Source organism: Protopterus annectens, chromosome 3.part0, assembly GCF_019279795.1.
Source record: "Protopterus annectens isolate FY-2018-M chromosome 3.part0, PAN1.0, whole genome shotgun sequence".
NCBI classification, from domain to species: Eukaryota; Metazoa; Chordata; order Ceratodontiformes; family Protopteridae; genus Protopterus; species Protopterus annectens.
In genome coordinates this window covers 892,265,697-892,280,802 of record NC_056731.1, presented here as the reverse complement: position 1 = coordinate 892,280,802, position 15,106 = coordinate 892,265,697, and the positions used below count along the sequence as shown (strand labels likewise).

The 15,106-nt window shown below is 39.3% G+C and overlaps 1 protein-coding gene across 1 annotated transcript in view; it reads left to right on the top strand.

The window, feature by feature from the left end:
• Positions 1–15,106, top strand: part of LOC122796947 (unconventional myosin-X-like) — a 970,199-nt gene that overhangs the window by 617,781 nt on the left and 337,312 nt on the right. Inside the window, exon 3 of the mRNA XM_044065721.1 lies at positions 1,188–1,346. Coding sequence (XP_043921656.1) covers positions 1,188–1,346 — 159 coding nt within the window. The remainder of the gene's footprint in view (positions 1–1,187; positions 1,347–15,106) is intronic.

The following is a 15,106-nucleotide window of genomic DNA, read 5'->3' as shown; positions in this document are numbered from 1 at the left end:
GTGTGTGTGTCTGTGTATATATGTGTGATCATCATCAAACCCTTTTTAACATTTTCTACTTGCGGTCTGGTGTCACATCACCTGGCATTCTTCTTTAATGATTCAGTGCCACTCTTCTATCTTCTTTGACAGTCTTGTTGACTGTTGCAGGTTTTCTGTTGTGTAATCCATTGGTCTCTTTGCATGCCCTTGTTTGCTTTAACCTTTTTCCTGTCTCCCAAATCTCCTTCACCAGACAACCTTCTGGTTTCCTTCACGTGCCCAAACCACTATAATCTGTTGTCTTTGAACTTCAGCTCTGATGTCCTCATTTTTTTGTCTGTCCCACAATGTGCATCTTACCTGTCTCAAGCACTTTATTTCCATCACCTCTAGCTTACTCAGCTACTCTACTTTCACTGCCCAGGTCTCTGTACCATATAGAAGTACTGTTCACATTACTGTTTTGTACATCATACTTTTCATATTTTTTGGCATTCTTTTGTCATACATTATCCCCTTACACTGTGTACCAGCTAGATGCAGCCCCTCTGAGACTAGTTTTGACCTCGTTATGCAGACTTCCATTCCCTTCTCCTGAATCACCTCTCCAGATCCTGACTATGTTCCCTTCTATCTCAGTTGTCAGCTTCTTCTGATTTCTTCCATTTGCTGTCTTGACAATTGTCTTGTCTGTACTTAATTTCATCCCTTGTACAAGTGTCTTAGCTGTAAAAAGAATCCTGGCATTCAGCTCATGTTTAAGCTCTTAAACTGGCCTGTTTTTCTTCATTATCTGGATTTACTTACTGTTCACTTTACTTAGGAAGTAATGAAAACTTGACATACTGCAAACTTAGATTAGTTTAGATAAACATTTTTTCATGGTAATTCTGTTGGCTACTGTACTCTGCAATTTTGTTTCCATTCTTCTGTGCTTCTTTTGTCATTGGTTGATATCCAGTATATTGTCAGCTTTAATCCTTTTCAGGATTTGAATTTCTGAATATTAAAGTAAATTATATTATGTTATACTTGCTAACATTACCCTTATTCTGGTTGTCATTGTCAGGATTGTTAAAATTAGTCTAACTTCCGCATAATATTTTTATTCATTTCTTTATGGAAAGAGTGAATGCAATTGCATGTAAAATGTTTAATGAACTTCAGACTTCATTTTCTGAAAGGTATACTGTTTTGCCTTCTAGGTTTTCACTTATAAGCAGAACACAATTACACGTCAAAAAGTCTCCATCATGCACTCAACCAGTATTGAAACAGTGGAAGACATGGCAACACTCACAGACCTCCATGAAGGATCTATCCTATACAACCTCTATCAGCGATATAAGCTGGATAAGATTTATGTAAGTATGATTTGTTACATTTTCATGATACCAGCTCTGTCTTCAAAGTAGGTGGAGAAGTTAGATACTGCCAGAATACCTTTTATATCACCCACATGTTCTTGAATTGCTCTAAGTCAGGTTAACCTTGTAAGAACGATTCTTTTTTAATCTAAACTTTTCCTGTGATCTTTTTTGAGAAATTTAGTTATGCATTCTTTTTGCTATATTTTTTAAATTCATATTATTATTTTATAATGGAGCAAGTCTTACTTATGATCTTGTAACTTGTTAGTGGGTGTACTGAATTTCATCATCCTTCTCGCTTAATGAGAATCAAAATCTTGCACAATTATTTTCCCCTGAAATCAGGCATTTAGTTAAGCATTTTAGGAAAAAATTTCAAAAAAGAAGTCCACTGAAAACAGGCATATCTTATGAGATGGTATGGGAAGGGATTAGAAAAAATCTAGCTCTCTGCAGAAGAATTTGCCAAACTTTTGTTTAATCCTATAAACATGAACTTGTGGAGTTTTAAATTAAGTAATTCCTATCTGAGATTTTAGAGATTGATTTGACACATGTAACTCATCAGAAATTCGGTTAAAGAGCAACTAAAATGCCATGTTATGGAGTAAAGGCATCTTTTTCTGTAACTGAAGATTTCTGCCATCTTCCTATTTTATATTTTCCATGCAGTCTCTGGAATTATCTTTTAAGTTGCCCTTTATACAGTCATTTTAGTGTCCGATTGTCCAGTTGGTTTAGTGTTCCTGTCAAATACATATTTTCCATTTTATTTCCGTTCTGCATATGAGCATTTCCACCACTTATTCTTGATTGTGGGAAGGACTTGCAGCAGGTTAACTGAATTTTTAAGTTATGCATTTTTGTGTTGCATGATATAAAAACTACTATCTTTGATGGATGCTTTTTGGTACAACACTCTTTGGGTTCTTCACAGGAACTTTTGAGCTGGAATGGCATCACTTTCAGTACAGGCTGGTGTTTGGAGATAACCTCTACACCCGAGGTGTTTACCTAGATGCTAGCTATTGTAGTGAAAGTTTTACAGGAAATGGAATTCCATGAATGCCACTACATGGATGATTTGCTGCCGATGATCCTTTTCAGGTGTTGCCTTGTTAACTTCCATGACTTAAGTACTTTCGTTGTAGTTTCCATTAAGTAGAACAAGTCCTCTCTGAGCTCAGCACAGAGGATAGCCTTCAGTACAGCAGAGCAGTAAACTATTTTATGTTGATTACTACTGTTTACAGAGGTGTACCAGGAAGTTGAATCTGTGGTGAATTGGTTTAGAGTGCAGAGGAGGGTCTTGGACTTCATGGCTTCTGCAGTCTTCATAGTTCATTTGCATGACTGGGAGTGTTGGTGATGTTGAGGATGGTGAGGTATTAGTGGATACAAAGTCATTTTGCCCCCGAGAGATTTGCTTTTTAGTATTAGTCACCTGCCACTGGGCTGTAGAGTAGTGGACCGTTTCTACTAGCCTCATTGTATCATTCACTTCCCTTCCAGCTGCAGAATCTGTTGGGAGATCCTGACGGTGGACATTTAACTTTCATTTCTGTGAGTGCAGTGTAATTCAAAAGGCATGTGCCCCACAACAAAGTAGCACTTCTTAAATCATCTGGAACTCTAAATGATCTTATTCACTATTAAAGCTGTTCTGGGGGAGCTGAGATCAGAAACCTTCTGGCCTGTCAACCAGGCCATAGTATTCACTTAAACAGGGTGCCACATGTTCATTAACAGCCCCTCATTTGGTAATGGGCCTCCAACTGAAGAGCCACCCTAACTGCCACCAGCATTCTGAGGGAAGAGAATGCTTTGACAGACATTGCCATTTCCCCATTCCCTTGCCTTTGCTGAATGTGTCCAATTGCTTCTTTATCTAGTTGACCCAGTCTTTCTGTTGAGAATGAGAATCAGCCATTCCTGTACTATTAATTCTTCCCCAGAGAACTTAATTACCCCAATCATTGCCCTTCTACCAAGAGTTTGGTAGTAAACAGTGGAATAGATTGCAGTTCCATCGAAGTGACCATCTCTGTCCTGATAAGTGAACCCTGCAGCAGCTCCTTTAAGTTTCCTGTCTGGCGACTGTGCACAGCACAAGCAGTATGTGCTTGGCAGGGTCATACCTTGTGTGCAACATCAAGTGCAAGCCAGAACCGCCTCCCTTTTCCCCAGGATGGAAAAATACAGTGTTGGCCACCAATTACTCCCACCCTTCTCATCTGGCCTCTCTGGAACCTGTACTGCTAACAAACGTGTGTGGTCTGGGTCACAGTCGGAGCTTCTTCACTGTGCAGTGAGGCAATGGGTTCTAGCAGACATTTTGAGAGACAAATCCTTTAATGTCGTTAAATTCATTGCAATTATCCTTCCCTATTCTGCTCAGTTAAGATGTGCAGATGGGAGTTTATGGAGAATGTGTTTTCTTTTCCTTTATGCTTTTCCTCCCTTTCTTTCATCTCGACTCCTAAACCCATACTTCAGAGAAGGGACACGATTCATCCTCATTTCCCCACAGTAATTGAGTGGTTTCAGGCCATCAGGTGTCTGATAGTACAAGAAAATATCCCAGTACGTCAGGTAGGTCTCCCCTTGACTGAGATAATAGCTGGCTGTCTTAATTACCCTGCTGCCACCATATTGCCCAGTAATAGTCTTGGAGGTAATAAAATGTCAGAAAGTTTTGCATTCGAGAAATGTGTGCTGTTAAGTGAAAGAGTTTCTCTTTCTAGGCTGAGTGGTATCCAATGTTTTTTTAGTGAGTTAGTCTGTAAGTTATCCTGACTTATCTCAAGAACTTGTTTAATTTATGCCTCTGTTATTCCACTGTCTTGATACTTTTTTTTGCATCTCTGAACATCACAGTCTTGTCTAGATAGAATCATTACCCTGCAATGTCTTGGTTAAGCAATGCCTTAACTGGGTTCTGAATCTTTGTCCTCCTTTGACTAATTCTCCCCTTGGTACATTAGTCCTGAGTTCACATATCTGAAGCTTAGGTTTTAGAAGATGTTCTTAATGTTTATCACCTTTGTTTACAGGATTTATGAGCTGCAGACCCTTATTTGTGAGTAACCTTTTTTTGGAGTTTTACAAAGATCATATGTCCTGTAGGAGAAGCACATGGTTCTTCCCAGAAGTGGTGTAGTAATTGTCTTTAAAAAAGTTCTTACGTTTATTTGCAAGCATATAATCCAGAGATGAATGATCAGTGCAGCCATTGTGAGTTTTATCTGAGAAGTGTAACACAAATTCAGGGGGGTAGAATTAGCTGCACATCTCTCGTTTTGGGGAAGCAGGAGTTTTGTAATAGCCTAACAAACCATGTTCAAGAGGATTGATAGCTATTTTGCCTTTTGCGATCAGGTAGCACATCAGAATTTGGAGATTGTTGCTGTCAGAGGTTACTACACCAGTGTGTTTCTGTTTCCTTTGCTTGCTTTATAACTGTTTCTGTTGTGGACATTTATTCTGCAATTATTTAATCATTAGTTCACACCCCATTAAGTATTATTGCTTGAATATTCATTGTAGGAGGTGAGTCTCCTTGGCTCCTTGATGGTTTAAGATTCTGATTTCTGACCTCTTGCCTCCTGTTTCTTGAATTTCCTGTGCCTTCAACTTCCTAGGCATTTTATGATGATCTAAGAACAGAAAAGCATTTAAATAATTTGTTCAGGATTGTGCTGTTAGCTGATAGACACTGGTAGGATTCAAACCCAGGTTTCTAGCTTTGCAGATAAATATCTTTGCTATGTCTTAGGAATATTATGTTAATGAAGGGGAAGAGTGCTTGAGATGATGCCATTAACTTGAGTTTTGTTGATGTAGTAATGAAAGCAGGACAGTGTATGGTTTCAGTACTGTGCTTGTGTGCACTGTACGCCTCAATAGGATGTGTTTTTGCAGCCCTGTACTAATTAATATGCTGTATGCAGTGTCATGTCATGTACTGGTGATGTTTCTTAGCCATTGTGTGCCAAACACAGCATCACTCAGTTGTGCAGAAGTAAAATTGGCAACCCTTTCACAATGCACTACGCAATTCACATGTTTGAGTCATGGACCATGCTACAGTACACTACGCGGTTCACGTTTGAGTCATGGACCATGCTACAGAACTACATTTGCATACTCACTGCATACCTAGATAAGGCCAGGTATGCATTAATGGATTACAACAGGGAAAAAGGGATTTTTTATGAATTGCATAGGTCTGGGTATTCTGTTTGAACAGTGAACTAGCCCTGTGTAGTTGCTTACATACTTCATAAGTACTGATTAAGTTTTTTCCAGATTCTTGAACGCTTTTAAAGATGAAATTTTATGATTTTTCATAACATTGTGAGTTTTCCCATTTCTAACAGGTATCATCATACAAAGGGCAAACTAGGAAAACATGTCATGCAAAGATGAAATGTTTTCTTACCCAAGCAAATTCAGCAAGATAGTAACAGAATTCCATGTCCTAGACAAGAGTGTTTAACTTAAAAAGAAAAAAATTTGAGAAGCTATTTAATTTTGAGTAGTTTATATTTTTGTCCTTTTCAGTGAAGAATCTCACCATAAGAGATTTTCAAGTATATGATTACATCATGTAGCAGATGAGGTACCATAGAATACAAGGTTGAATAAATCCATAGTAGTCAAGTTTCAGGTTGTCAATTCCCGTATTTGATGAAGTAAGACTTTTTAAGATATGTTATCCCAATGCACAATATGCAGTGTTTTACATTCATAAACATTTCAGGTGTAAAAAAAACCCTGTTTTGTCTACAGTGAGAAAAATTTTATAAAATTCATCTTTCAGCGTGTTAGATAATTGTAGCTGAAAAACATCACATGGGATTAATTGCAAGTCATTTCTAATTCTCTCTCTTATTTAGTAGGTTGGAGTCTTTGTTAGGTGATCAACTCCTGTTAGCAAGATAATATTATGAGTATGTCTAAGGAGACTTTTATTGTCACACTCTTCAGTTTTTAGCTTACCAGGAGTTGTTTTTTTTTTTTTTTTTTTTTTTATTCACCTTGGCAAATGGCATGTTCCACTGTTTTGTAATAACAGTTTGTGCAGTTATTTGTAAAACAGGCTTTCATATTATTCATTGTTTTCCATATATCCTCTATGATAGAATGATGAAACTGATTTAAATCCCACGATTACACAAAGTTTGGTGTATTGTTTTTCTTCGGTGATTCATTTAAATCCAGTCGATCAGACTGAATGAGAGGGAGGATAGAGGAATGGTGAGGATGCAAGGAGTAGAGGTGGCGAAGGCGGATGAGTTTAAATACTTGGGATCAACGGTTCAGAGTAATGGTGAGTGTGGAAGAGAGGTGAAGGAAGAGAGTACATGCAGGATGGAGTGGGTGTGGAAGAGAGGTGAAGAAGAGAGTACATGCAGGATGGAGTGGGTGGAGAAGAGTGTCAGGAGTGATTTGTGACAGACAAGTACCAGTAAGAGTGAAAGGGAAGGTTTACAAGAGGGTAGTGAGACCAGCTATGTTATATGGGTTGGAGACAGTGGCATTGACAAAAAGGCAGGAGTCAGAGCTGGATGTGGCAGAGTTAAAGATGTTAAGATTTGCACTGGGTGTGACGAGGGTGGACAGGATTAGGAATAAGTGTATTACGAGGGTCAGCCCAGGTTGGAAGGTTTGGAGACAAAGCCAGAGAGGCACGATTAAGTTGGTTTGGTCATGTGCTGAGGAGGGATACTGAGTATATTGGGAAAAAGATGCTAAGGATGAAGCTACCAGGTAACAGGAAAAGAGGAAGGCCTAAGATAAGGTTTATGGATGTGGTGCGAGAGGACATGCAGGTGGTTGGTGTGACAGAGCAAGATGCAGAGGACAGGAAGAAATGGAAACGGATGATCTGCTGTGGCGACCCCTAACGGGAACAGCCGAAAGTAGACTCCCTAGCAGATATAAAGCAGCTCTGTACTACACTGCACAGTATTTCTGCATTGTTTTGTTTTCTGTGTTGTATTGCATTTGAATGATAGTTTAAATACTAAGCCTCAGTTTGTTTAAGAGGATTTACAGTGCAGAGTAAAGCAGTGGAATGTTATCTTCATTTGACTTATCCTTACAAAGGAAACAATTTTGTAAAAATGAAATTTTTACTTAATTTTATTTACACATAAACACTTGAATGTGACAGTGCGTGTTTACTGGTTTATAAAGTGTAGTGGTTTCTATTCATGAAATTCACCCAAGAACTTTTGAAGTATGCACATTTTGGAATGTTATAAAATTAGTGATAACCTGCACAATCCATAAAGATTTTTATATGCAAAGTATGACTCGTCTGAGTTGCTTACCATAATACTTGAAAAAATGATCCCCAGGTTGCTTAGTGGGTATAGGCAGTTTCAGACTGAATCTGCATAAAGCACTGGTCATCAAGAAGTCTTTGTAATGGCACTCACAAACAGGGTCTACATTTCCAGTGCAGTGTTAGCAAAACTGAATGAAGGCACACATAATTTAACAATTTCTTTTCACAACCTTCTGGGGGTCCATAGACATTAGTATAACAGCTTACTGATTTCTTTACTGAACAACTGCAGTGTAATACAGCAAGTTGTCATTGGTTACCTGAATATGTAAGTGATAAACTGCAGTGGTAACAGTTCACTTACAAATAATTGCATTAATTTCCAAGGATATTTAGAAGCCAATAACTTTAGGCAGATCATTGGTAAAAGATCTGTGGGCTGAAGTACAATGGATATTGTCAGTGTTGGCAAAGATTTGGCTAGCTTTATTTGGAAGACTGAGCATAATATTTTAGAAAGTGATTATAGTATACTGAAACTGTATATTAGTTTGATTCCTATAATCCAGATAAAGAAAGCTAAATGTGCACTATGTGAGAATTTATTAGAAGTTATACAGAACTGATCCTCAGTATTATGACCCCTGCTTTCATACGTAGGCAGTATGTCTCCTGCAACCTTGAATTCGGTGAAGCAGTGACTGAAAATGGATAAATTAATTCCAGTGCTAGAATGTGTCTCTATTAACATAGTCATGGAGGAAAAAGAGTTCAAGGAGATGCCTTTGTAGATGCATGCTTGAAAATGAAAAGCATAATAAACAAACCAGAAGTCAATGAAGATATGCATACAAACACTAAAGGCACTTAGGTCAATGAAGATATACATACAAACACTAAAGGCACTGAAGTACCTAAATAGCTTAAACGATAAGAAATAAAAGAACTTGGTTATGTAGGAAATATACAAAGAAAGGCTCTTTGGAGAGATGCCTGGAGTGTGCAGTTTGGTTATAGTTTATTTAGGGGCATAACGAGACTAAAGACAAGAGCAATGGCAAACAATGAATTTAATATTTCCACCAGTATGGCATAGCAGAAAAGTATTTATGTAAATATGTTCACCAAACCAAGGGGAGGGAGTGCATCATATATACCTTTAGTTAGAGTAAGTAATGATTATATGATTATACTTGAGTAAGAATGACACTTTCTTCTCTTCTGATCTGGCTGTTCTTTAACTGTTTCTAGCCAGTCTTAATCGACAGAGGTAAAACAAAGCAAGGGGAGGGAACTTATCATGTATAGCTTTAGTCAGAGTAAGGAATGAATGTATGATTTACTGCCGAGGAAATAAAATGCACTTTCTTCAGATCACTTTGGAAATGACTTCTCTATGAATCTGACTGTTTTCAGTCAGTCTTAGTTAATTAGGTCAGTTATATAACTTTGAGGTGGATTTCTGACTCTTGCTTCTAAACTGTCTTAAGCCAGTAGGACCTCATATTGTAAACAACAGATACTTTAAGTGTTTCATCATTTATTTGTACTTGCTTTTTGCACCACAGCATGAGATACCTCCAGTTCCATGTTATACCCCCTCCCCAGTCATTAATTTTATATACTCCCTACTTTTTAATAAAAATGTTTAAAAAATAGTATTCCCCTATGCTGACATCCTTGAAAGTTCAGTTGAAGTTCAACTTCAGTGACATGGAGGTGTGTCCATAGACTTAAGTGTATATATAACTGCCCAAGCACTGGGCTCTGTCCATTGAAGTCTGTGGACACACCCTGATGCTATCCTTACAGTGAGGTAGGTCATCAATGGTTGCAGTAAGATTTTGTGGATGTACCCTTAATAGAAAGTTAACAAAGCTCTTTTCTTAAAAAAAAAAAAAAAAAAAGTCTTGCATAAAATAAATACAATGGGGAACTATGTCCATGGCATTTAGTTATGAGGTGGTATTATGATGTACTAAGAAGTGCAGTAAAGAACTGTCTTGACATTTAGTAGAAATCCTTAATGGTAGCCTGGTGAGGAATTGTAGGAAGTTTATTGTGTCATTAAAATAGGTTTATTAACCTTTTGGTTAGTTTCTGTAAGTTGTTAGAATATTTAGTTAAGAACTCAGTTATAAAAGAATTGCATGGCATTGACCTTCATTCAGTTTGCTGAGCATGCCTTGTCTTTGAAACCTGTAGTCATCCATTTTTGGGTAAAGTTGTCTGGGCAGTAAATATGAGTTTTGTTGTCAGGGTGTGCGGTTTGGATTTTAAAATTGTTCCTTAAAACATAATTTCTTGATAGAATAATTAGTTACAATATCACATTTTGTACTGGCCAGAGCAGATAGTTGATGAAGAGAAGCTGGGCTAAAAGAACTTTTGAATACATTGTGGCTTATCTTAGCTTAGCTTAATTTAACCTAACTCATTGTATCCCCAAAGAATCCTTGTTTGGCAGAGTATGATTGCGAGGTTTATCACACAATGAGGTATGTGTTTCTTAATGTACATACAATGGTATTAACAGATACAGTGTATTTTTTACACTAACTATTTCAACTACATGAAAATACTAAAAATAATACTAGCCAAAGAAAATGAATTCAGCATTGAAGAATTATTGAACAGAATGAAAGTGCAAACAAAAGTAATTCTTTACAGAAAGCTGAATAAGATAGTTTGTGAAAACAAACAATTGTTAACATATTGATCACTGCTGCAATAGCCTTAGTTATATACGGGTCATATCCTATCAAAGATGTAAAAGCCAGCCAGCGTCCAAGGCTTCAGGACACTTTCCACGCTCCTAAACTGTAAGTCCGCTCAGGCTGAGCTGACTAAAAAAAAAGGCTTGGATGACAAGCCCCTTCAGAGCTTTCCTGCCGCTGAAGTCTATGCTCTTCTAAGGATTTTGAGGATCAACGTATTGTACCTTTGCTGGTCTGATTAGTTCCATTGGGGAAAAAAAGTCCATTTTTTTTAAATTTCTTTTATTATTAATACTTGTGCAGGAAAATAATTTTTAACCTAGGAGTTTGGGTTTTAATGGACTGTCTTGAGGCTGTATTGTACTTGAGTGTATTTTTTTCCTGTCCATTTAAAAGATGTTTAAAGTAGTTGAAGACCATTTTTGTCTCTCGAAAGATTGTGTTTCTTATACTTTTGGGGGGTTGGCAAAGTGTTTTAAAGTGCTTTTTACTCTGTTTCTGTGTGGGAAAGGTGACTTTTAATTTTTAGCAGCTTTTGCTGCTTGTTTTCCCGGTTAAGCGCCACCATTTTCAGCTTGACCGTGGAACAAACTATTGGTCCCCACAGTCGGTCCTTTTTTATGCCACAAAAAAGAAAAATGTAAGCAAACTGCCTTTGCCACCATAGCACTGTACCAGCTTGACTCAACTGCAGGAGAGTGGCTCTTCTGTGGCCGTTAGTTGTTCCTCAGACCACTCATTTTTTACCTCTGATGCCTTTGATGTAGCACCTTCGGCCACTATGGACTGGTGGTTAGCCACAATCTCTTTGGTTGTTGGAGTTCCCCTCACTGGATGAGAGAGAGCAACTCTTGTCAGTACTGGGAGAGGGAACAGAGAAGGCTTCCCTGTTTAGTCAGAATGCTGTGCCCACCCTGAGGAACTGGCTGCTGCCATTAACAACATTGTTGCCATAATTTTTCCTGTCAAAAAGAAGTAGAAGACTAAACATATCCACTCCTCATTTTTTTTAGCTAGGAGTAGTTTACTGGGTCTAGCTCAGAGTTTACTTCAGCCTATTTGTCCTACTTATGTTAGTTTCTTGTAAGAGAAAGAAGGATACCGCTTTTCCTGAATAGATTCAAGATTCTGAATCGGGACAGGAAGATGAAAGGATAGGTACAGGGTTTTCTCCTCAGATTTCTGATTCAGTCAGAAGAGAGCTCATTTTCTGATTCTCCCTGTGGGCTTCTCTTTTTCTGAGATTATTTCTGGAATGTGCCAGTGTTTTCAGTGGGAGAACACTGAGGTTTCTCAGTCCTTCAGAAAGTGCTGTGAACTGTTACAGAAGGAATTTCTCAAACCTTTACCCATTCTTCCATTTCTGCCAGCTTTGGAGGATGCGTGTGTTACTGCCTGCTATTTTCCTGACAGTCAGCCAGCTACTCCTAAAAAGGCAAACAGAATGTATGAAGTTCTTCAGTCTTAAGTGTTTATATACTCTTCCTCAACCTGGCCCAGTACCTCTAGCTTTTGTTAGTCCTACCGCTGCTGAACATTTGGTTAATTCCAATCCTTCCCATTCTGACAAGGATAGGAAGATTATTGATAAGTATGGAAAAACTTTGATTTTTAGAATTGTCAGGCTTGTATGTTAAAGTTAATTCTGACTAATTGCAGCAAAAAGGTTTCTCATCCTATCACAATTTCTTCTTGTGAGGAAAAATCTGCTTTAAATAACGTGAGTTTCTTCCATTGTACAAGTCACTACTTATTGTTTACAGTTTGTGTGTATTATCTGGTTGATGCTTCTTCTAGGGCTATGGCCACTGGTTCTGATGATGTCCTTCAAGGATGCATCTGCAGTCCTAACAAATGGGTTGTCCTGTCGTCAGGCAGCCCTTGCCCGGGTCGGCATTCTGGCCTCGGCAACGTGTCTGCACTTCACCCGGCGTCGCTCGCTGGTTTGGATGGTTCAACCCGATGCCGGCTTTTCCCCCATCTTTTCTTGCCCGCGTCGGCGCCCGAAGCGGTCCGGATGGACAGGGTGTTTTCTGCGGGTCTGCCCAGAAGAAAGCTAAATGCCGTCACTACTCAGACTTCTAACTTTGGGTCAGAAAGCTTGCCTCAGTTTGCCGTGGAAAAAAATACCTCGCTAAAGATTTCCCGCTAAAGAAATCATAAAGATTTCCACTATTACTGCTTACCTTGTTGCCCAGCGAGTTTGCTGAACAGTTTTTCGCTCAGATTTTCGTACCATTGCCATCGGGGATCCTCCTCTTCTCTCAAATTGCAAACGGGTCAATCTTCAGCCGAATCATGACTACTACCGAGGCTCCCTGCTACCCTAGTTGATCGGCCTCTGAAGTTTGGGTTTTGCCTATTAATGTTAGAATTATCGACACCATCCCTTTGGATGTCTCTACCCCACAACGTGGTGCTGCTAGCCTCTACAGCCATGTCTATAAAGGCCTTGCCAGGGCTAAAAGCCAAATCCAAATAAAATCTGTACCTGTAAAGCCCCCTCACACAGGCCCAGTTCCAGTTCTCAAATGCTTACTCTGGCAGAGGATCTCTTTAATATCTCTTTAAAGGGATCCCAATCTCACCCAGACAGGGCCTCTCAGCCTCCAGAAAAGAGACCTAGAGCAGAGCCCCTGAGCCAGTGTCCTCAGATGATTCTTCTGATGATTCAGACAATACAGACCATCCAGAGGCTCCTTTTTCTACTTATAGATTCCGATGCTGAAGAGAATATTCCTTCTCTGCTCCTCCACCAGGAATTTTCCTTTGGGAAACCTTACATGCCATGAGAGAATTCCAATGGCAGGGGACACAACATTTCTCTGATTCAAAGAAAAGGAAAAGGCTTTTTCTACATTTTACCTCCAGTTCTTCCTGTTGTGGATGATGTATTTAATGATGTTTGCACTGCTCCTGATACTTTACTACCCAGCTGAGACTATCTCCCAGGGGCCTAAGGCAGTAGCTTCTCAGCAAAACCTCGCCTTCCTCTCCTTCTGAATCCAGGGGCCTAAGGCAGTAACTTGACCAAATAGGTCCTTAGAGATGGGGTAAAAAGTTACACTCTGCTAAAAAAAGTACCTACTCTCAGCTAGAGCTTTGAACTGTCAGTTTCATATGATCCAATACCAAGAGTTTATGCTTGATCAGTTAACTAAGAAACTGTCCTCTGATGATTCCTTAGATAAGAAATATGTTTTAGAAATGATGAATAACATTCAGCAGGTTAGTAACCATTCTTTAAAATGTGGCTATGATGCACTGGAGGCTTCATTTAGATCAGCCATGACTGGCACAGTTATAAGAAGGCATGCATGGTTGAAAGAACAGGTCTTGCGGATCATGTTAAAGCAAAGCTATTAGATGCTCCTATGGATAAAGTCAGTCTATTTGGTTCTCCTGCCCAGCAAGTAATGAAGAAAATGGAAGAGAAGGCAAAATCTGTACAAACAGTTAAAGATTTCTTACAGGTTCAGCCCCAAGGTTTAGCAGGAACTGGCCTTCCAAAATTGGTCCTTTCCAGACTCCTCTACATCTCAGAGGCAGGAATAGACGTTCCAGAGGCAGAAATCAATCCAGAGGAGGTGCCTACAGAGGCGCCAGTGGCAAGGCAATAACCAACGAGGCACAGACACAACCACTGCCACTGCAACAGGACAATCACAGTGACTTGGCTCTGACACCTACCAGGGAACAAATAGCAGCACCCTTAGGTGGAAAGTTAGCCTTATTTTCAAAAATTGGCACTATATCACAAGAGACAAGTGGATTTTACAAACTATAGACCAAGGCTACAGGTTTCATTTCCACACCTTACCAGTAAAAGAGGAATGCCAAACCTAGCTCCAAATCAAAAACAGAAGCTCTAAAACAGATAGCTCAATTAACAAAGATGAGAGCTGTGGAAAGGTACCACCTACAGAACAGGGCAAAGGATTCTACTCCAGACTCTTCCTAGTACCAAGAAAAGAAAAGTTGGAGACCTATTCTCGACCTGTCCGTAAACAGATTCATCATTGTTCCAAAATTCAAAATGCTGACCCTACAGCAACTTCTTCCCATGCTGGGCAAGGAGTGTTGGCTGGTAACTCTAGATCTCAAGGAGGCATACCTGCATGTCCCCATACGACCAAATTGCAGAAGATACCTCAGATTTCTTGCAGGATCAGAGCATTATCAATTCTCAGCATTGCCCTTTGGCTTATCTACTGCACCCAGAGTATTCACAAAATGCCTGGCATCAGTAATCGCTCATTGCAGGCTGCAGGGAATCCAAATTTATCCATACCTGGACGACTGCCTGATACAAGCGGACAACAAAAGCAAGCTGACAAAAGACTTACAAAGAGTCATTTGCTTACTACAAGCCCTGGGATACACAGTCAGTTTAAAAAAGTCAAGACTGATACCATCCCAAACAAGAACATTCTTGGGTGCAGAATTGGACACAGTAAAACAGATGGCATTCCTAACTGCAGAAAAACAAGAACAACTCCCTCTTTACTTCTTGGCATTAACAAAGCAAAACAAGCTAACAACAAGGAAAGTACTGCAGGCCTTGGGCTTCATGGCATCATGCATAATCCTGGTCCCCCATGCCAGACTGCATATGAGAAAGCTACAGTGGTACCTAAAGAATTTATGGTCTCAACACAGGCACAGCTTAGAAACAAATACCACTAATCCCATGCCTGAAACAAGAGTTCCTATGGTGGGCTCAAGCATGCCAGTCAACCCAG